Source organism: Bubalus kerabau, chromosome 4, assembly GCF_029407905.1.
Source record: "Bubalus kerabau isolate K-KA32 ecotype Philippines breed swamp buffalo chromosome 4, PCC_UOA_SB_1v2, whole genome shotgun sequence".
NCBI classification, from domain to species: domain Eukaryota; kingdom Metazoa; phylum Chordata; class Mammalia; order Artiodactyla; family Bovidae; genus Bubalus; species Bubalus kerabau.
In genome coordinates this window covers 19135391-19157571 of record NC_073627.1, presented here as the reverse complement: position 1 = coordinate 19157571, position 22181 = coordinate 19135391, and the positions used below count along the sequence as shown (strand labels likewise).

The 22181-nt window shown below is 51.6% G+C and overlaps 1 protein-coding gene across 1 annotated transcript in view; it reads right to left on the bottom strand.

Annotated features, from left to right (window-relative positions):
• Positions 1–22181, bottom strand: part of ARHGAP27 (Rho GTPase activating protein 27) — a 37429-nt gene that overhangs the window by 5472 nt on the left and 9776 nt on the right. The window contains exons 4-10 of the mRNA XM_055575646.1: positions 5056–5460; positions 4601–4783; positions 4310–4390; positions 4148–4237; positions 3726–3793; positions 3340–3430; positions 2744–2848 (exon numbers count right to left, since the gene is read on the bottom strand). Of these exons, the coding sequence (XP_055431621.1) occupies positions 2744–2848; positions 3340–3430; positions 3726–3793; positions 4148–4237; positions 4310–4390; positions 4601–4783; positions 5056–5460 (1023 nt within the window). The remainder of the gene's footprint in view (positions 1–2743; positions 2849–3339; positions 3431–3725; positions 3794–4147; positions 4238–4309; positions 4391–4600; positions 4784–5055; positions 5461–22181) is intronic.

Below are 22181 nucleotides of genomic sequence, written 5' to 3'. Positions count from 1 at the left end.
AGCACAACCTCATTCTAATCTAAACTGAGAGGGGCCCTATCTGTTATTCCAAAGAACAAATGGCCTAACAATGCTTCTAAAACAATTGCCATTCTTTTCGGCAGCTGTCTCAAAAGTGGTAACCAGTTCACATTCGAGTTTCATATGGAAGGCAAATCTGTCTAGTTACGTATCAATATATTGTACAAGACATCCATTCTGCTGAATGCACAGGCAGGCAGAACTCAAGCCAGCTATTGTCAGGGGCCACCAGGACAACTAGGAAGACTGGCCATCCTTGATGATACAGTATTTAGGGCAGTCTCCTATAAAAGGGCTTCCCAGGAGCCACTAGTGGTAAAGAACCTGCCTGTTAATGCAAGTGAGATGAAAGAGTTCTATATCTGGGTCGGGAAGATCCCGTGGAAGAAGGCACGGGAACCCAGCCCAGTATTCTTGCCTGAAGAATCCCATGGACAGAGAAGCCTGATAGGCTACAGTCCATAGGATCGAAAAGAGTTGGACATGACTGAAGTGACTTAGCACGCGTGCATGCTTGAGAAAAATCTGAAGTTGCCTACAGGTGGCAGGCTTCCCTGATAGCTCAGTTGGTAAAGAATCTGCCTGCAATGCAGGAGACACCGGTTCAATTCCTGGATTGGGAAGATTCCCCAGGAGAAGGGTTAGGCTACCCACTCCAGTATTCTTGGGCTTCTCTTGTGGCTCAGCTGGTAAAGAATCCACCTGCAATGAGGGAGACCTGGGTTCGATCCCTGGGTTGGGAAGATCCCGTGGGGAAGGGAAAGGCTACCCACTCCAGTATTCTGGCCTAGAGAATTCCATGGACTGTATACCCATGGGGTCACAAAGAGTTAGACATGACTGAATGACTTTCACTTTCACTTTTTTTCCACCCCAGTGGAGGGAAGATGACTGCCAGCCAGTGGGAAGCGGGGGACTCCAGGATTTCCATTCCAGACTGTCAGCCTTCCTGTCAGCTTGAGGCGCTTCCAAGAGCACCATCTGCCTTCTGGTCTTTGCCAGAAAAGACAACTCAGAAGTGTTCTACTCTGAAACTTTCATCAAAAACCCAGTCAGAGAGGTGACATTCAGAGAGCACTGTTTGAAGACTTTCCCTCCAGTTCAAATATGATGTCCCTCCTCAATCTGATGTTCACAACAGACATAGCTAGTCGATCATAGAGCTCTACTCGGTGGAGTCTGGGGAAGGCTTCAGACCTACTGATCAGAGCTCAGGAGATACAACTGGTTTCCAGCTCTGCTCTGTGGATTGTTGTTGTTTACTTCCTAAGTCATGTCACACCCCATGGACTGTGTCTGCCAGGTCTGCCAGGATCCTCTGTCCATGGAATTCTCCAGGCAAGAATACTGGAGCGGGTAGCCATGCCCTCCTCCAGGGGATCTTCCTGACTCAGGGATCGAACCCGCGCCTCCCGCATTGGCAGGCAGATTCTTTGCCACTGAGCCATCAGGGAAGCCCCTGCTCTGTGGATACTCTGGTTCTAAAACTGAGTGAAGGTGGGTGAACCATCATTAAACAACACACTCAAGCTCCTTGCAGAATTGCTTTTTCTGAGCTGAAATGGAAGGTCATGCATTTTTTGGCTTTCAGCAAATGTTACCTGAAGCAACCCCAAGAGTCCCTTACTAAACTAGAAGAGCTGCACACTAAAAATTTCTTCTAGAGCCAAGGGTTAGGCAAAAGCTTTGATTTCCCTCAAAATCTAGAATGGTTTTCCCCTCACTCCCCTGACTCAATAATGAGAGCCATGTTTCACTTTGGCTGCCAGGAAACCAGGAGCTGACTTTTTCCCCCGCAACAATAACCTTAGTATCTGTACATCCCCTGTTTCCTAATCCCACTCCACACTGCCCTCTTCCTCTAACTTGTCTTTCCTGCTCCTGGCTTTTCAGTAGCTTTTACCACCTCACCTATATGCATTTTCATTGTGAGCTGCCTCAAAACACTTGGAGAGTGAGGTGAGGGTGCTTGCCTGTTTAATTTCTCAGTCACGTCTGACTCTTTGCGACCCCATGGACTGTGTAGCCCACCAGGCTCCTCTGTCCCTGGAATTTTCCAGGCAAGAATACTGGAGTGGGTTGACACTTCCTGTTCTAGGGGATCGTCCCAATCCAGGGATCGAAACCACATTTCTTACGTCTCCTGCATTGGCAGGCAGATTCTTTACCACTGTGCCACCTGGAGAAGCCCAGGTGAGGATAAGAGTAGTTTAAAAACAAGACAACACATGGACAGTGACAGGTGTGGCCTGAGAGGGAATTGCCTGGGCCCCATCTGGCCTCTCTTCCTGAGGGGGAGCCTGAGAAATGTGTCCACTGCCCTGACCTGGTTTATTCACTTCCGATTGGAAGCTGGGCTCTAACAAGCCAGAGGAGGTGTCCCAGCCTATCAGTCTGAGTAGGGGGGACCCAGCATCTCCTGTCTCAGGCCAAAGCAGTGGGATGAGGACTGCCCTTCCAGATGTGACAGTGTTATTCCCCAGGGACCTCTACTCGGGGACAAAGGGCTCCAGGGAGCTCTGCTCCTGGAGAAGGAGCTGCAGAATCCTGATGCCAGAAAACACTGTGGACAGATCCCCAAGGTAGGGACAGCTTTGGTTTTGAGCCCTGAGAATTCCAGCCTTAGCTCTGCCAGGGTCCCCCTGCTCAGGGGGGACCTGCTTAGTGAGGGTCCTAAGCCATCAGTAGGCTCCCTCTCCTTCTCCTCACTCCCACCACTCACCTCCAGCACATTCTTCTTGCTGGATTTGTCTTTGGGGGCCCAGGTGAGAGAGGCCCCCTTCAGGTCCACAGTGAACTCAGGGGTGGAGAGCTTGGAAGGCTGCCTCTGCGAAGGGAAAAAGGGTTGGGTTTCAGGATGCCTGCAGCTCAGCTCTGGCCTGTCACAGCATCCTGGCTCCAATCCACCAGGCTCCCTTGGCTCTAGGCACAGTGAGGGTCATGGCTCTGGAGGCAAGAGACCCAAGAGTTCCTAGAACCATGGAGCCTGAGGGCTGGCTGGTTGTTTGCTATCTGCCACCTAGGAGAAGAAAGAAAAAAGGAGTGCAGTCCCATCTCTGTGAGCAGGTGTGTCTGGTTTCCAGTCTCCCTGCCCACCAGGCTGGAGCTGTCCATCCTCAAGGACTGGTTCCCACACCCGACGTGACTGGACGTGCTTGTCCTGGGGTGATCTGCTCTCATTGCCCCTGCCAAGGCCCAGCTTCCTGGATCCTCACATTCCATGGTCTCAGACCTAGCCTTCGGCAAACTTGATTAAGCAAAGCCCCTCGGGAGTCAGAACAGATGGGGTGGCCCCTGCCCTGGAGGTCCGGGCCTTACCAAGCCACCGGCAGCTGAGTTTTTCGAGTCTTTGAAGAAAGTCAGGATTCCACCCTCCAGCACTGTCCAGGAGGCACTCCAATGCTTCTTCCTGGGTAGGGGCAGTGGTGGCAAGGCTTGGGTTGGTCCTGGGTTGAGGTGCCCCCCTTCCACCCCCAGGATCAGGACACAGAGTTTAAGAACACAGCTTGGGGCACCCAATCATGAGAGGTGGACTCCCAGGGCTAACACCTGGCAGTCAAGGGGCCTTGGGCAATCATCTCTCTGTGCCTCAGGGTCCTCACAGGACCTCATAAAGGGTTAATAAGAGTTTGACAGATAGGAGGTGCTCAGTGAACATCATCATTAAGGCCCACCGCGGGGTCTGGAGGCAGCTGAGCTCTCACCGGAGCCGCTTTCCTTTGTCCACTATCTTGGTGCGATGGAGCACGCCTGCCTTGTCCAGGGTCTTGATCTTAGAGAAAGAGGGCGAAGGAGGAGGTAGTTAAGGGGAGGAGCCACTCTCCCTCTCAGCCAGCAGCTCCCCACAGGTTGGGCCTGAGTCTCCACTGAACCCTCTTTGCTGGCACCTGGCCAGTGGTGGGGGGTGCCTGCTCCCACAGCAGCCGCAGCAGCAGGAGAGACATCCTACCAGCCCCCAGCCTGTCCAGCTCTGAGTCTGGGATAACCCAGCACCCAAGTTCCTTTAGCCCAGGCTGGTGCTTGGGCCTATGGTGGAGATGTGCCTCCAGACCTAATCGCAGAACCTCCAGAAACACCCCAATTTTTCTGTGGGGTCCTGCCAGGTCCTACATGCCCCCTCCCTTACCTTCTCCTCTGGGGGGGTGGCCTGGGCTGGGGTCTCACTGTTCTGGTTGGATTTGTGGCTGTTTCGAGGGGCAGGGACAGGGACTGGGACCTGGAAAGAAAGACACTGTCATATTGAGCCCCCTCCTCTCTCCCAGGCACTCTCCTTTCCCCAGTTGGTTACCTGGGGCAGGGCCCACTGAACAGAGGCGTCATCTGGATTGTAGAAGTACGTCTTCCCATGTTGGTTCTCCAGCCTCACCCACTGTGGGGAAAGGGATGGTCAGGCCGCTTAGTTCACAGGATAGGGGAACAAAAGTTTCCCTCCAGAGCCCAACACCGCCCCAAGGAGTTTAGGGGCGGGCGTGGGAGATACAGTCTTGGGCTGGCATGGAGCCCGTGCGGGAACTTCAGTATAGAGTGGTAAGGGAAGCGACCCCACGACAGTCTGCGCCCATCTGCCCGCTGCCCCTACCTGTTCTTCCGTGATGTTGTTGGTGTATACCGTCTGCCCATCTGGGCTCACATGGCAAGACCAGCCTGGGGGTGTGACAAAGGGAGAGGAGGGGCCAGGCTCACTGAAGGAGCCCACGGGGGAATAGTCTTCCTCTGGGTAACTGGTCAGCAAATCAGGGTAGTCCGTCTCAGGGGTAGGGGGCTGCAGGGAGCAGAAGAGCCAGAAATTCTCAGAGCCAGAATTTCTGGCGCCCCGCCCTTTCGGCCCAGGCCACGCCCCCACCCTAGTTCCCCCGAGCTGGGAGGGGCGGGGTCAAAGGCCCTCAGTGATAGCCCCACCCACCCACGACCAAGACCCCTCCCTCTCAGTCCCCAGGGCTGTGCGGGGCAGGAGGCGGGGTCAGAGGCCCTGAAAATCAGCCCCGCCCATCCTGACAAGGTCCCGCCCACTTCGAACGAGGCCCCGCCCCTCACCCTCTGGTTGCTGGGGCCCAGGCCCGGCTGCATCTCCTGCTCGTCCTCCAGCTGGTCCTCGAACTCGTCCTCCCAAGCCGTCTCTCCCGTCAGCGGGTTGTAGAAGAACACCCTGCGGCTCTCCTCATCCCAGTACTGGCCCCACTCGGTCTCGAGGCTCTCGTGGCTGCCCACCGAGGCCGGGGACGTGGCCGGGCTGGCGGGGCCCTCAGCAGCCTCGAAGGGCGACTCCCAGGTGGTCACGCCCGTGTCCGGGTTGTAGTAGTAAGGGCGTCCCGTGCCCGCGTCCGTGTGTGTCTCCCACACCGAGTCTCCCACACTGCGAGGGGCCGCGGAAGCGCGGGGCGATGTGGCCGTAGGCTGCCTCTCTACGTTCGCGTACACGGGCTCCGGGGGCTCGTCCACCTGCTCGAGGAGGAAGGAGACGTGACCTTCGGGGCTGCTCAGCGGTCACATTGTCCCCACTCGCACACTCGCCACTCGGGCGACTTTCAGCAAGTCTCAGCACCTCTCGGCCTCAGTTCCCCCAAATGCAAAATGTGTGCCTTGCCCTCGCTCCGGAAATCGTAGTGAAGAGAGAAAGAGGACTTGTTCTGGAAAGTGCTTTGTAAAATATGAAGTGCCCCAGAAGCGTGGGGCAGCTACATTAATTATTAACAATAGTAAAATACTAACAGCTAAATTCTCCCAGCTGCACACTCACAGGTGTGAGTCAAAGACTGCGCAGGAACAGAGAAATGGCCTCAGGATACTTGAGGGCGGGGCCCTGCTGCCTTCTACAACCCCCACCAAGAACACCCAGTCCTCCCTCCTCCTTCTCCAAAAAAGCTCCGGAACTGGAACCCACACTGCCTCTGGTTTTGGATTTGGAGCTGACACTTCCCCAGTACAGGAATTGCAGACCTCAGAATCTATTCCAGACAAGAGAAAGAGAAGGAAGGGCCAAAAAAAAGGGTATGCGTCTCTCTCCCCACCCCACCAAAGCAAAGTGAAGTGGGAGAGAGAGGCGGGGTCAAGAGCCAGATCCGCCCACTCTGGCTAGGCACGCTCCCCCCCCGCCCCCCCCCCCCGCCCCCACCTCGCCCCGCAACCCTTACCCTCTGCAGGGTCCAGTTACACAGAGTATAAACCTGGTCATGCTTGACGGCCTCAGGGCGCCCTGCTGCCTGCTGGGCAAAGTCTAGGCCCTTACCAGGGCACCAGAGGCTGTCCATCACCGGACTGTCTTCCCCTCTGTATTTCCTGCCACTCCTGGCCCTTACCTTGAACTTTAAGCTCCAGCAGCACCCAGTTGCTAGAGGCCCCCACCCTCTCTGCTGTGTCTGCTACAGACCTCAGCTCATTCACACCCTGAACCTCTCCCTACCCCCTTTCTCACCTGGCTAACTCCTATTCCTCCTTTAGGACTCAGCTCAGGTGTCAGGTTTAAGATCTTTCCTGAGATTTCTCCTGTGTGACCACCACACCCAGCCTAGTACCCATTAGAAAGAAAAATAATGACACTATCAAACTCCAGACAGCAGAATAGCATGAGATTAATACTGTGTTCTAAGAATGCATAATGTTACAAGGGAAAAGCATATTTCAAAATGGTAAACTCGGGGACTTCCCTGGTGGTCTAGTGATTAAGAATCTACCTTCTCACGCAGGGAACAAAGATTTGAACCCTGTTCAGGGAACTAAGATCCCGCATGCCAAGGGGCAACTAAGCCCATGTGCCACAACTACTGTGCTCAGGAGCTTTAAAGCCCATGAGCCCCAACTAGAGAGAAGCCTGTGCACCCACATGCCATAATGGAGATTCTGTGTCCTTGCTGCAACTAAGACCTGATGCAAGCAAATTAAAAAAAAAATTTTTTTTTAATAGTAAACTTAGCACAATTTCCATTTTGCATTTTTAAAGTAACTCTCCAAAATGTTAACAGAGGTTATCTCTGGGTTGCGTAATTATAGGAATTGGGTTTGGTTTTGTTTCATTTTCTCTTTTTTGCAACAACAATTTTTTTTTTTTTTGGACAATAAATCTCTTTAAAACAACAAATCGTAGAAGTTCCTCCATTTCTGTAACACCTTCATTCAGCTATAAACTACTCAAGAGGGGAAATGCGTCCTGCTCAATGCAACCTCACTGGGCCTGCAAAAGTATCCATTTGGCCAGCAAAGATCTGCCTGCTCTGTGCCAGGCACAGGTCTGGGCACTGGGAATGCAGCTGTGGACAATCAGACACAAATCTGCCCTGGTGGGGCTGCTACACTAGGGCACACGCATGTGAATGGTGTGTGGGGTGGGGAGGGAACCCAGCAGAGTGGTAAGGAAATGCACTGCACCTCGGTGATGACTGCTGCTGACAAGAAAGCAAAAATAGAAGGGGGTGTTACCAGTTTACATAGTGTGATGGGTCCCAGGCCTGGAGGTGGCAAGAAGACTTGAGCATTCCTCCCAGTCCACTCTGCTCCCTTGCCCCACGAACTCCTGTCTGGCTGAAATGGGACCTTCCACACCACTTCTTTTTTCTCTGTCCACAACAGCTCTCCTGTGGCATCCTGTATTCCAACCACACCAGCCTGCTGACCCTCCCCCAGACACAAAAGGCATCTTCTTAACCAGTGTTCCCCCCGCCACCCCTGACCTGTGCCTTTGCTCCAGATGTTCCCACACTCTGGAACCTGCCCCCCCACCCCGCCCTCCATCTCAATTCCCTGTCTGTCCAAGTCCTGATGCTCTGCTGGTGCTCAGCTCACAAATCTCACCTGGGGGAAGTGTGTTCCCTCCAGTGAGAAGTCTAACCAGCTGGCACTCTGGTTAGTCATTCTGTTGGGCCCAATGGCGCAGAATGCCATTTTGGTGGTCCGTTCATTGTCCACCCATCTGCCTACCTTCTCTGTCCCCTCAAAGGCAGGAGATTCTTGAGATCTAGACCCAGGATGATGTAACTGACCACAGCTGACCACCCAGCAGACAGTCCAATGCCCCGAGGCACACAGCCAATCCACCAGAAACACTCACTGCTTGAGTGAAAGTGATAGTCGCTCTTTGTGATTCCATGGACTGTAGCCCACCAGGCCCCTCTGACTATGTGATTCCTCAGGCAAGCATACTGGAGTGGGTTGCCATTCCCTTCTCCAGGGGATCTTCCCGACCCAAAGATTGAACCTAGGTTTCCTGCATTACAGGCAGATTCTTTACAGTCTAAGTCACCAGGGAATGCAAGTCAATTCCATGCCAAACTTAGCAACAAACAAAAACCAAGCATACCTAGAACTTACGTGCCAAAGCTAGAGAGTCTGTGAGCTGCAAAGAAAGATTCTGCATGCTGCAACTAAGACCTGACACAGCTAAATAAATATTAAAAAAAAAAAAAAAAAAAGAAACCCAAACACACCTGACACTACAGGAGAGACTAGGTTTAGCTCTGAGCAAGAACTTCCTGAAAATGAGCATTCAGGCACAGAAACCAGGAAAATCCTTGGGAGGACAGGATGGAGGCAGTAGGTGGAGGCAGGTGGATAATCAGACATACCTCCTACCCACCCCAGCTGGACCCACTGAGGCAGTGACCTTGCTTGTCCCTGGGACAGGAGCTGGAAGGGAACCAATGAAGGAGACAGGCTTCTGGACATGGGGATTTCCACATGACCAGGCTGCTGGCCTTGGCTGAGTCCACGGGGAGTCCCAGGCTGGTTGGGCTGATGGGAATCTTGTACAAGGAACATCCCCAGCTAGTATAGAGGAGATTTGGGAGGTAGACACTTAGCCCCCGCCTCCCCCCCCCACCACCCATGTTACAGGGCTGTCAGCAGGAAGAGAAGACACAGAATTACACGGTGGGGCTCCAGACTGCAATCAGAGGCCAAACGGGGGCCAGGCAATGCCCCTTAGAGGTAAGTGCAGTCTAAGGATTGGCACTGCCCCAGAGACACAGGCTGCCTGGGCAGGTTGTGAGGGGCCTTCTTGTGAGGTAGGTGAGTGGAGTTCAACCCCTGCTAGGGTTGCCGCAGCCCTGCAGAAAGAGCTGGACTGAAGTAGCCCTGAGGCCCCTTCAAACTCTAGAACTCTCTGTACAGCCCCCACAGTGCTACTAATAAAACAGAGGTGGCTTCCTCTCCTGGCACAGTCTCAGCCAGGTGCAGACTGGCTCTTGGAAGCCAGGCAGAACCAAGCTCTCCAGGCCCTCAGGCCTTCCGGGGGGAGCTTGGCCAGATTGGAGCGGGGCTGCCTCCCCGCCCTCAACTCCTGGAGGCCCAGGCCAGATACAGACACAGCCCATCCACAGGGCCTGCCTGGGGCACCAGGGGCTCTGGGGGTCCACACCCCAGACAGGTGAGAGACACAGGGGACACTGAATGGAAAAGAAGAAGTGGTCTCCCACCTCAGAACCAAGAACAGAGCCAAGAGGGGCCCGGCTGTCACCACATCCAGCTATCCAGTTCCCCTAGCCCTCCAGCTGCTCTCATCACCAGTCTCCTCCCTTTGCCCACAAGCAGGTGACAGGCTTGCCCCTTTCTCCATACCCCCCACCCCGTTCACCATCCCCAAGCGGATCACTGCCTCTCAGCATCCCTATGCCACCCCTAGGGAGACAGGTGGGGCCTCGGAGAAGGAAAGAGGAGAGAAGGGAGGAGTCCCAACCTCCGTGAGGCTCCCAGCTCCTGACTCTGCTCCCTGAGCTCGACTGGCAGCCCCTGGACCGCATAGGCCCCTCTGCCATCCCCATCAGAGGCTGAGCTCACCCCCAGTGCCAGGGTCCCCTACCTGTCCCCGCAGGTCCCGACTCTGCCTCTTGGTCAGTTTGGCGGTGATGTCCACCATCCTGTCCCCTCTGAGCTGCTGGGATGCAGCCCTGGGAAGGCTTTGTGGGTGGAGTTAAGGGGCACAACCCCAGGACTGGCACAGGGCAACAGGGAAACAAGAAGTTGCCTTGAGATGGCGGGAGGCTGAGCCTCCAGCCCATTTCCTGTCAGGGCTGCGGAAGTGCTGCCTGAGACAGAGGCTGCCTGAGACAGGGTGGGGGTGCCTCCGGTCGGGGGTATTTTTATGTCCAGGGAAACCACAGACCACCCCACTCAGCGCTCTGATTACCAGTGAGTTCTGAATCCCAGGCCCAGACACAGGCATGGGGCAGGCTTCACGGAGGATGGCATTAAGCCCGCTGGTGAGGGAAGGGTGGGCTGCACAGATGGGGGCTGCCAGAGGGGGCAGCTGGAGCCTGAGCTGCAGGAGACTGGACAATGAATGGCCATCGACTCCCCTAAGGCCCAGGGAGAATGTGATGGAAAAGAGGAAGCTTGCATGTGGAGGGGCGGGGGGGTGGGGGGTGGGATATCTCAAAGAGGAAGGCGTTTGGGCAGATATGGTCTCAGAGGGAGCTGGGTCTGGATCCCTCCAGCCACGTGGAAGACCGGAGGGGTTCTGACCACATCGCCATCTACCCGCCTGACCGCCTGGGTCTGCCTCCTGCAACCTTGGTCACCAGATGCATGTGTCCACCCCCGCCAGCGTGCCCACACACATGCACAAGTATTCCCAGACCCCTTCCCCACTCTCCATGGACCAGAGAAAGGGGGCATGGACTAGCTCTCCCATCCTACCCTGAGAGCTTCCTTCTAGCCTCTTGTCTCTTCACCCCTCAGCAGGTGGGTGCTCACAGAGGACACAGCCTGTCCTGGGTGAGAAACTGTGGTCTGTCCTCCAAGCCCTTGGGTCCACCTTTCTTCATTAACCCCCTCAGAGGTGCTCCCTCCTCAGCCCCAAGTGCCCACCACCCGCCAGCCCGAAGGCACTCCGGCAGTGGCTAAATAGGAAGCTCTGACCTTTACCCTTCCACCAGGATCCCAGGGCCCTCATCTCATGTACCAATCATCCTCTAGCCCAGAGCCCTGATTCCTTCCTCCCCGGCCCACATCCCCCGGGCTGTCCTGCCCTGCACCCACTGTGGGCTCAGCATGGGGACACCCAAGTAGAGCCAGGCCTGGCATGGATTCGGGGTGTGGGACACTTGGGGAGACCCCATCCGGAGCAAGTCTGGGGCCTGTGCCCTACTCTGCCCTCAGAGTTCCAGTACCGCCTCTCTACCATCCCCTGTGCCCCAACCTAGAAGCCAGTGGCCCAGAGACACACTAATCCCCCCCGAGAGACCTGGAGTCCTCACACTTGTAACACATATGACACGTCACTTTGTCTCCACCTGGAGGGCTAGGGGACACACACACACACACACACAGCCACCTAGAGAGGTGCAGTCAAGCCGGAAGACAGATGGGAAGAGCCACTGTAAATTCCAAGGCAGCTGAGCCACTAGGGAGGAGCTGGGGTGGGGAAGGGAAAGAGGAGGACTGGGGTGGGAACCCAGGCCCTCGGCACTGCCCTGCAGGTGCAACTGGGGAGCAGCGTCTGCTTGCAGCAGGAACCAGGAGTGACAGGGTCTCCCCGAGGCAAAGGCCATGAGTGACAGTGGCGGGAGGGGACTGGGACCACAGGAGAGGCAGCCAGCACCCTGCCCGCTGCCCCTCCTCTGTAAGAGGCCTGGCTCTCACACCTGAGCTCCCCCCCGGGCTCTGGCCCCACCCTTCAGGGATGGAGCCACCCCCACACAGATCCGGCCAGTCTGGGTTACCGAGGAGGCTGCCCCTCCCCCAGTGAGAGGAGGTGGTAACCATGGCGGCTCCCCTTGGGGTCCTCCTCGCTCACCACACCCTCATGCCTCCAGAGGCACACGCTGGGGGAGGAACAGAAGAAGCCAGCAGCACCTCACCCATCTTCCCAAAACCCTCACTGAAGTGTCAGGAGCAGGTGCCACCAGAAAATCCCTTCCGCTCTCTGGAGCCAGAGGCAAGGGAAATGCCTGCAGACCAGTGATTTAGCCCAGGGACTGGCCAGAGGGGCTGGATGGAAGAGGGGGGGACAGGTCCTCCTTGGCTGACTCTGGGCCTGAGAGCCTGCTTTCTGCCAGCCAGCTGGGGTGGGGGTGGGGTGGGGCGGAAATGAATGGTGATCTTTGCCCCCAGGGACTTAGCCGTGTACAGAACCGCCCCAGGTCTGGCGTCTGCCCCTCCTCTGAGCACGCCTTCTCCAGGACAGAGTCCAGGTCTCACTCCATACCCACCCCTAACCCAGAGCCACGCTGTCACCAACGTGCTGTGGGGAGGCTGGGGCTCAGCCAAAAGGGGTTCTCAAACCGTAGCCATGCCTGGCCCCGCCCCCCCAGAGGCATCTAGTGTGATGAGATTCCAATCGTAAATGACCTGGGGTGAGGTTCTTCTCCTGGAATTGGGGCAGAAGCTCCATTCAGTTAAAGGGAAAAAAGAATAGAGCTGGAGTCCAGACTCCAGTCTTGTGTAGACTCTGCCTCAGTTTCTCTCTGGGAGACCCCTGGGATCTCTGGGCCTCAGTCTCTTTATTCACTAGGTTGTCATTCTCTTCTCTCTCATAGGGTTGGTTGGTGTGAAGGAGCCAAGCTGATGCCCTAGTTCCCACACCCACTTGCAGTCTTGGGGAAGAGAGCTGGGTTACATTTCTGCTTTTCTTGACTTCGGGTTTTGATTGAGTGCCCTTGGTTTTGGACTCTGCCCCTAGCCTCTTGGTGACCGCGAGAAGCTGTCTGGTTGGCCTGCTCCTCCCGGGTGAGGCCTGGGGTGGAGCCCCTTCACCACTCACCACCCTCTGGGCTCTGAGTAAGGCTGGCAGACACCCAGGAGGTCTCCTGCCGCTGGGCCGGGAGGAATCAGAAGGGGTCTGTCGGACTTCCCTGGTGGTCCAGCGGTTAAGAATCCACCTGCCAGTGCAGAGGACATGGGCTCGATCTCTGGTCTGGGAAGATTCCACGTGCCACGGGGCAACCAAGCCCACGTGCCCCAACTACTGTAGCCTGCGAGAGAAGCCACCGCAAAGAGAAGCCCGAGCCGGGGATTAGAGAGCGGACCCAGCCACCGCAACTGGCACAAGCCTGCGCTCAGCAGTGAAGACCCAGCGCAGCCCAAACAACTGATGAGTTAAGAAGAAACGGTCTGTCAAGGACCCTCCTGAGCCAACCTCAGGAGGCGGGACAATGTGACAGGGTGGTCATCTTCTGCCGCCCCCTCCAGCCAATCTGCCCCTGTGCTTGCCTTTCCTTCTCCCTCCCCTGATGGGGGCTCAGGGTCCGCCTGTCCAAGCCGACCTCCCCAACCTGAGCCCTGGGAATCCAAGTGACTCTCATCTGCTCAGGAGTTGCCTCATCTCAAATCTCCAGCCCCATCCACCTGACTGCCTTTGTCCCTTTGGCATTTCAACAAACTCAAGGTCTCTCCACCTTGGGAAAAAAAAAAAGTGTGCCCCTGGTGAAGGAGGAAACAGAACAGGCTCTATCTTGAAAGCAGGACTCCATCTTGGGCCAGACTGTGGACTTTGAGCCACAGTCTCTGTGGTATGCCCAGTATCTATGGAAACAACATACCAACTGGAAAACCAGGCCCCCCGGAAGGAATCATACATTCTATTAAGCTTATTGGGGTATGACCACAAACCTATTGATAATTGTCCACTGTTAACTATCTAGGCTTAAGGCATATGAATCACAGGTTAACTCTGATTGTATCTTTCTTTTTCCTTTGTTCAGACTAGGTTCAGGGAATTAGGGGAAGTGGGTTTGGGCACGTACGCTTAGGGTATATAAGGTTTTCACAAAAACTGGTCGGGATCCTTGGCTAAGAGAAGACTCTGCCTTGGGCCCGCCGGTGTAATAAACTGCACGCCACTATCTGCATTGTCCTTCTGAGTGAGTTTGTTTCCCGGAATGCGTGGCTACAACACTGGAACCAGCCCTCCCCTCCTGTTCAGAGCCAACTTCTCAAAGGAGTCTGTTCACCTAGCATCTCGCCATCTGCTCTCTCAGATCTCCAGCCCCTCGCTCAGGTCTCCTACAACCTCCTCAAGGGCAAGTTTGGTCCTGGTCTGGCCTGGCTCCTCTCCTATGTAGTCTTTATCATCCTCCCACTCCTGGATGCCTCAGGCTATGGCCTCTTGGTCTGCTTCCTTCCTCTGCCCGTCTCCTGGGTGCTTGCTATCTCATCTCTGCTTCTCACCCGACTGTCCTGGGAAAACTCAACCCCCTTTATTGGGTTAACAACTTTCAACTGTATCTCAAGGTTGAGCAATCCAACTGCCCGGGGATGTCCTTGATACACTGAAAAGATACACAAACTGAGTTCATCTTCCTCCTTCTCCCCATCTCAGCATCACCTCTGGTGCTGAGGAGGAATCACCTGCTTCTCTTGTCTCATCTGTCTCAGAGTCTTGGCGACCCTACTTAGGGAAACCTCTCAGACTCACCAGTCCCCAGGTAACACCAGGGTTAGAGGAACATGGGAACATCACCACAAGAAGTCAACATTCAAATCTAAAACAGACATTCTGGGATGTCTCTGGTGGTCCAGTGGCTGAAACTTCGAATTCCCGATGCAGGGGGCCTGAGTTCGATCCCTGGTCAGGAAACTAGATTCCACATGCCACAACTAAGAGTTCACGTGCTGCAACTAAAGATTTCATGGGCTTCAGCTAAATATTCCACATGTCACAACTAAAAAAGATCTCGAATGCGGCAAGGCAGATTGAAGATGCCATGCACCCACTACTACTGGAGCAGCCAAATAAATAAATATTTTAAGAATAAATAAAACAGACATTCGACACAACAACTGGTCTGTCTCTTTGTCCATGTCAGGGCAGAAGGAAAAGGAAGGGGTTGTCTAGGGAGAGTTCAACCAAATGCAATGAATGCATAGGATTGGATCCTGGTTTGAACGGGCTATGAGAGACTTGTTTAGGATAATGGGGAAAATTTGACTATGGCCTGAATCTTAGACTACATTAAGGCATTAATGTAATGGTATCATGGTTACAGAGAAAAAGATCATTTTTAGGAGATGCATGCTGAAGTTTTCAAGTGAAGTGAAGTGAAAGTCACTCAGTCGTGTCCGACTCTTTGTGAGTCCATGGAATTCTCCAGGCCAGAATACTGGAGTTGGGGAGCCATTCCCTTTTCCAGGGGATCTTCCCAACCCAGGGATCGAACCCAGGTCTTGCTCATTGCAGGTGGATTCTTTACCAGCTGAGCCACAAGAGAAGCCCAAGAATACTGGAGTGGGTAGCCTATCCCCTCTCCAGGGGATCTTCCCGACCCAGGAATCAAACCATGGGCTCCTGCATTGCAGGCAGATTCTTTACCCAACTGAGCTATCAGGGAAGCCCTGATATCAGGGAAGTTTTCAAGGGTGAAATATAATGAAGCCTGGAATTTACAACTTTTATAATTTTATTCTTGGCAAAAAAGATAGAACAAAAAGACAGAACAACAATGACAAAATAGTCATTGTTGAATCTAGGTAATAGGTATAATTATATTCATGTCAGTATTCTTTTTTACTTTTTCATGATTGAAAAATTTCATAATAAAAGGCAAGGAAAAAACCTTCAAATTTCTTTTTTAACTCTTCTGCATCCTCAGTGTTACTACTCCGCAAGGTATTCATTATTTCTTATCTGAAAACAGACCAGCCCTTCCAGCTCCCCCCTACTCCCAATCTATCACAGACAAAGGAAATTCTCTCCCTTTAAGATACAGTTCTGGGGCCAAGGATTCTGGAAATAAGGCAGCTTAAACATGCCCTGCTTCTCTTCCCCTCCTAACTGCTACCCTCTACTGCCCAAACCAAGTGGGGGCTGAGGAAGATGAATGGGCGGGACCTGGCTGGCACAGGCGAGAGGCCCTGAGACAGGCTGGGACCTGGGAAATCCTGGGGCAAACTGTGCCTGCCATGGGACCCTGGAGTGAAGTCAGGGTGAGCCTTGTCCAGACCCCTTGCCCCCAGGAGCTGATGGGGAGCCAAGTAGGTGGGCCAAGTAGCCTCTGTGGTTAAGGCTGGTCTTGCTAAGGAGGCAAGAGACCACTACTGCTCTAGGGACCCCCACAAAGTGGGGCGTTCTAGTATCTCACCTCCAGTCCTGATGAGCAAAGATATATAATCAACATCACTCCTCTGATGGGGCTGGAGAGAGGTGGAGAAAACAGAGCTACCAAACAGGCCACTGCTATCAGATGCCAGCATGACTAGGACTCAGGACACACTAAAGATACCACCACAAATCATGGCGGGAAGAACTTGTCAGTAGTAAAGGGGGATGGGACAACTGGGTGACCATCCAGAAAAAAAAAAGATAATTAAAGATGAGTTAAAGTGGACTTACTCGTCCACTCAGACATACCCCCAAAGTATCAAAGATTCAGATGTTAAAAGTGAAGACATAACAATACTCAGGGAGGAAAATATGAGCAAAATTTTCTACTTAAAAAAAAAAAGGCTTTGTAACAAAGGCTCTAAATCTAAACGCCATAAGATAAGTGGTTTATACACTTGGTTACACAAACGCATTTCAAGAAAACTTGAGTGGTGAAAAAGTTTCATTAGCAAAGCCAAAAGATGAACTTTGACAAGATTACAACTCATGTAATAGACAAAGGGCTATTTTCCTTATAGAAGGACCACCTAGACATCAATTTTAAAAAAAGACCAATAACTTAATATATAAATGGGCCAAGGACAGGAACAGACCATTCACGGAAAAATAGAAACAAATAGTCCTCAGATACATAAAAAGATGCTCATTCTCACTGGAAAGAGAAATGCAAACTGAAGCTACCTTAAGATAATGTATTTTAGGATCAGATTGGCAGAAAACAAAATTTTGATGACACTCAGTTGGCAAGGCTGAGGGGAGAAAGGTGTGTTCATTTGTGTTGGTGGGAGAGCAAATTGATATAAGCCCTGAATGCAGCAATTTGTCAACATCTAAAAAATACCTACTGTTTACCCCTTGCCCCAGCAATTGGACTTTTGGGATTTCACTGTGATTTATCTGTACAGGTTTACAAGATTATTTATTATAATGTTGTTTGTAATAGCAAAATATAGGACACAATCCAAGTATCCATCAACAGTGGACTGGTTAAATGATTTATGCTACATCCCTACAACGGGAAAGCATGTAGCTATAAGGAAGGATACTTTCTATGTACAAGCTCCAAGGCACATGGTTAAATCAAAAAGGCAAAAAAATAAATAAATAAAAAACAAGATGTCCTGCATGCTATCTTTGTGTAAGACAGACAGAAAATAATCAATATATTCATACTAGTCCGTGTTTGCAGAAAGCAACTCTGGGAGAATAGAGAAAGAATTGATTCAAATGGTAACTTTTAAGCTGATAAAGAACAGGGCAAGGAAAATTATATGTATGAGAATTATTGTTATATACTTTTTAATGCTTTGATTAAAAAAAAACACATAAGTATATAACCTAGTTTAAAAGAAAAAACGCATACCTTGAGGCTATTCACAAGATAGAGGGCCGGAAAATATAATTATAATGTAAACAACAAGAAGAAAAAACTCTCTGAGATTCAAGTAAGGCACAAAAGAAGAAGAAAGGGACTGCTTTAGAACTTTAAAATATATTGTTTTACTATTAATTGGAGGAGAAGATAGTTACTCTTGATATTCAAATGTGTGGCCTGGGAGATCAAGCAGAAAAAAAATCTCAAACCTCAGAGCAAAAGCACACAGAGATGGAAGTAAAGAGGGAAAAGATAAGAAACTGGGAGATCCAGCCAGGAGAGCCAACATGCAACAGAAAAAGGAAAAGAAACAATAGTCATGTTAACAAGCAGATTTCCCTAAGCTGGAAAGCAGACCCAAGTCTACAGACTGGCAGGGCTCTGTGAGTTCCAGATGGGTCGCTGAGAAAAAGAATCGTCATCACACACATGCTCTAGAACACATTGGATTAGGAACTGGAGGGAAAAGCAGAAGCCACTAAAGATGAGGAAAGTACAGAAGGACAAGAGAGTAACAGAAGGAGAAAAAAAGGGAATCAATAGCAACCTCATTGAAGGGGAAAAGAATAAGGTAACAAGGTAAACCAATAAATGTAACACAAACCACTGGTAATAAAATCAAGGACAGTGTATCAATTGTTAAATGAAATGTGAACAGACTGAATTACCCCATTAAGACACAGCTTGGGTTTAAAAATCAGTAATATGATACACACAAGAAATATGCTTTTTTTTAATAAAAAAATGATAATGGTTGAAAATAAAAGGACACAGAGAGATACAAGCAAGTATCTGAAATATACAACCTGAAATTCTACCTTTCTGTTATTAATATGGTCATGCTTCCTTTTTATTTCATTTTATTTTAACCTTTTCACTTGCTGGTATCTCTCTGTGTCCTTTTATTTTCAACCATTATTATTATTATTATTTTAAAGAAGGCTGAGTGTTGAAGAATTGATTCTTTTGAACTGTGGTATTAGAGAAGACTTTTGAGAGTCCCTTGGACTGCAAGAAGATCAAATCAGTCAATCCTAAAGGAAATCAATCCTGAATATTCATTGGAAGGACTGATGCTGAAGCTCAAGTTCAAATACTTTGGCCAGCTGATGCGAAGATCCTACTCATTAGAAAAGAGCCTGATGCTGGGAAAGACTGAAGACAGGAGGAGAAGGGGATGACAGAGGATGAGATGTTTGGATGGCATCACTGACTCAGTGGGCATGAGTTTGAGCAAGCTCTGGGAGATGGTGATGGACTGGCAAGACTGGTGTGCTGCGTCCATGGGGCCGCAAAGAGTCAGACACAGCTGAGCTACTGAGCAACAGGCACTAAGCAGGATAAACAGGGAATGACATACTGATACAAAGGCACAATCTGTGATGACAGGACAGTCAAAATCTGTATGCTCCCAATAGCATTATAGTTAAATAGAAAAAGCAAAAAACTATTACTAGTACGAGAAAAGGGCTTCCCTGGTGGTCCAGTGGTTAAGAATCCATCTCCCAATGCAGGGGACATGCGTTTGATCCCTGGTCTGGGAAGATTCCACATGCCGCGGAGCAACTAAGCCCACTCACCATAACTACTGAGCCCACTCTCATGTGCCCCATAACTACTGAGCCCACTCTCTATGGCCCATGTGCCCCAAACAAGAGAAGCCCCCACTGTGAGAAGCTGGTGGACCGCAATGAAGAGTAGCCTCCACTCATCACTGCTAGAGAAAGCCTGTGCACAGCAATGAAGATCCAGTACAACCAAAAATAAAAATAAATGAATAAATCTTTTTTTCAAAAGTACATGAAGTACTTTATAGAGAGAATTTGAGATGGAGATTTAATACACCTCTATCAGAATCAGAACAAAAGAAGCATATAAAGAAAATGTATTTGAATAATCAATACACTTGATTTGGTACATAAGGAACCTTACATCCTTTAAGTATACAAAAACATTTGTATAGAAAACATACAGGGACTTCTCTGGTGGCCCAATGGTTAAGAATCCATCTGTCAATGGAGGGGACACAGGTTTGATCCCTGGTCCAGGAAGATCCCACAGGCAGTGAGCAACTAAGCCCGCAAGGCACAACTAGAGAGTCTGTGTACCGCCAAGATCCTACAGGACGCAATGAAGATCTGATGCAACCAAAGAAAGCAAGAAAATGTACAGGTTTTCTCTGTCTTTGAAAACTTAAAAAAAAAAAAATTATTTACTAGGCCAGAAGGAAATCCATGACAAAACTGGAGCTTTTACAAATCTAGAAAAAAGGAATACTTCCCCGGTAAAATAAAAAACTGCCAAAAATAAATAAAATAAAAAATGACATGGCCAAAATCAACTAGCGAACCAGTGGAAAACCTAAAAAGACTAATTACCATTGATGAGCAAAATTAATAAATAAAATCTGCCACGGACAGAGCACCAGGTCCAGAAGGTTTCTCAGGAGGCTGAATTGCAGATGCCGTTAGAATTCACCTCTGAGATCACCTCCTTGGACAGCATTGTAGATTTCCCTCTCGCCTGAGAGATGTGGGATGGAGGCGGGGGTGCTTCTTGGACGTGTCCCCCATAGAACCCTGCATTGGAATTCACCACAGAATACTGTAACTGTCATTTACTCGTCAGTCACTCCTTCTGGAATGGAAGCTACCTTCAGGCAGGCACCATCTCTGATTTTTCATCGTCTCCAGTGCCTGGTAGCATTACCTGCTTTTTACTGAATCAAGAGATGTGGAAGCGAAAAAGTGCATCATGAATGTCAGCGTATGCTGGGACAACCCTATGTCTGTAAAACTCCCCAACATGTAAGCCTAGGAAAGCAGAATGGATGGAGAGAAACCAAAACCCTGAATCATTAGATTGAAATCCCCCCCATTAGCCAAATATTTGTAATGGGGTTAAACTATCTTTCATCCCTCTCCAGTACTCTTGCCTGGAAAATCCCATGGATGGAGGAGCCTGGTAGGCTGCAGTCCACGGGGTCGCTAAGAGTCGGACATGACTGAGCAACTTCACTTTCACTTTTCACTTTCATGCATTGGAGAAGGAAATGGCAACCCACTCCAGTATTCTTGCCTGGAGAATCCCAGGGATGGGGGTGCCTGGTGGGCTGCCGTCTATGGGGTCGCACAGAGTCAGACATGACTGAAGCGACTTAGCAGCAGCAGCAGCGAACTATCTTTATGGGCTTTCCTGGTGGCTCAGATGGTAAAGAATCCGCCTACAATGCGGGAGTCCTGGGTTCTATCCCTGGGTGGGGAAGATCCCCTGGAGGGGGGTATGGCAACCCACCCTAGTATTCTTGCCTAGAGAAACTCCACTGACAGAGGAGCCTGGTGGGCTATAGTCCATGGGTCAGAAAGAGTTGGACATGACTGAGCAACTAAACACACACACACAAATTATCTTTATAGGGGGAATGTGCGTGCTCACTCGCTTCAGTCGTGTCTGACTCTGCAATCCCATGGACTGTAGCCCTCCAGGGTCCTCTGTCCATGGGATTCTCCAGGCAGAATGTGAAGGGAAAGTGAAAGTTGCTCAGTCGTGTCCGACTCTTTGTGACCCCATGGACTATGGCATTCTCCAGGCCAGAATACTGGAGTGGGTAGCCTTTCCCTTCTCCAGGGGATCCTCCCAACCCAGGGATCGAACCCAGGTATCCCGCATTGCAGGCAGATTCTTTACCATCTGAGCCATCAGGGAAGCCCCACCCAGATCCAGCTCCAAATCGCCCCAACACTCTGCTGTGGAACAGTGACTGTGTTCTGATCATCGGGTACTCCCAGTCATGATCATGGGCTTTCCTGTGCCGAGGACGTGACAGTGACCAGCCATCAGGGCTGGCATTCGGTACCAACTGCCCATCCTCTCCCACTATTGGATCAACAGCTCCAGGAAGAACAGAGCAAATAGAAATAGGGTGAAGCAAGCTGCAGAGCTCAGGGAGGAAGTGGGGAGGCAGGTGGGCTTGCCAGGAGATTGTCTCAGGAGGCCTGGGGGCTGAAGGGAGCCAGGTGAGACCCGGGCTGGGGGTGGGGGGACCACCCAGTGACAATAGCCTGCAGGGCTGGAGGCTGTGCCTTTCCACCTTGGGAACAGTGGGCAGGGAGGGGTCTCAGTGGCCAGCAATGTGGGTAAGCATGGCGGGGGGCTGGTCCCTAGGACCTACTCTTTCACAAACCAGGTCATAGGCTGGGCAGTGGGGCTCTCGGGTTAGCTTGGGGCTGCAGGTGAGTCACGGGGAGGGTGAGTTCAGGCCAGGTGTAAAGAAACCAGCTGGGCCACTCTAGGACAGCTATCCTAACTGGGCAGTGGGGAGAGCTGTTAGAAGGGAGGGTGGACAAGCGGACCCATGAGTCCCTCCACTTGGCCTCTGCTCCTCTGTTCTGACCACCCCTTCCTTTTCAGAAGCCCCCCTCCCTCCAGCTGGTCCCAAAGGGGGATCCAGCTGGGTCTGCCCAAGGCCAGTTCCCTCATCTCGGTCACAGCTTCCTGGGGCTGCCCTTGGAGTCTGTCCCACGGAGTGCGGGGCCGGGATCCAGAGAGGAGGGCAGGGCACGTGGCAGCAGGGGTCACCAGGTGGGTTCTCTTCTGGGGTGGGCTCACAGAATGATCGGGAGGGGACGCAGAAGGGTGTGGGAAAACCGCCGTGGCGCGTCCCTCCTCCCCCAGGGTCCTGACTCCAGGGCACATTTCCTGGTCACTCACCGGTCTGGCTGAGGAGGAGAAAGGAGAGTCCTGGGGCTCCTAGCCGTC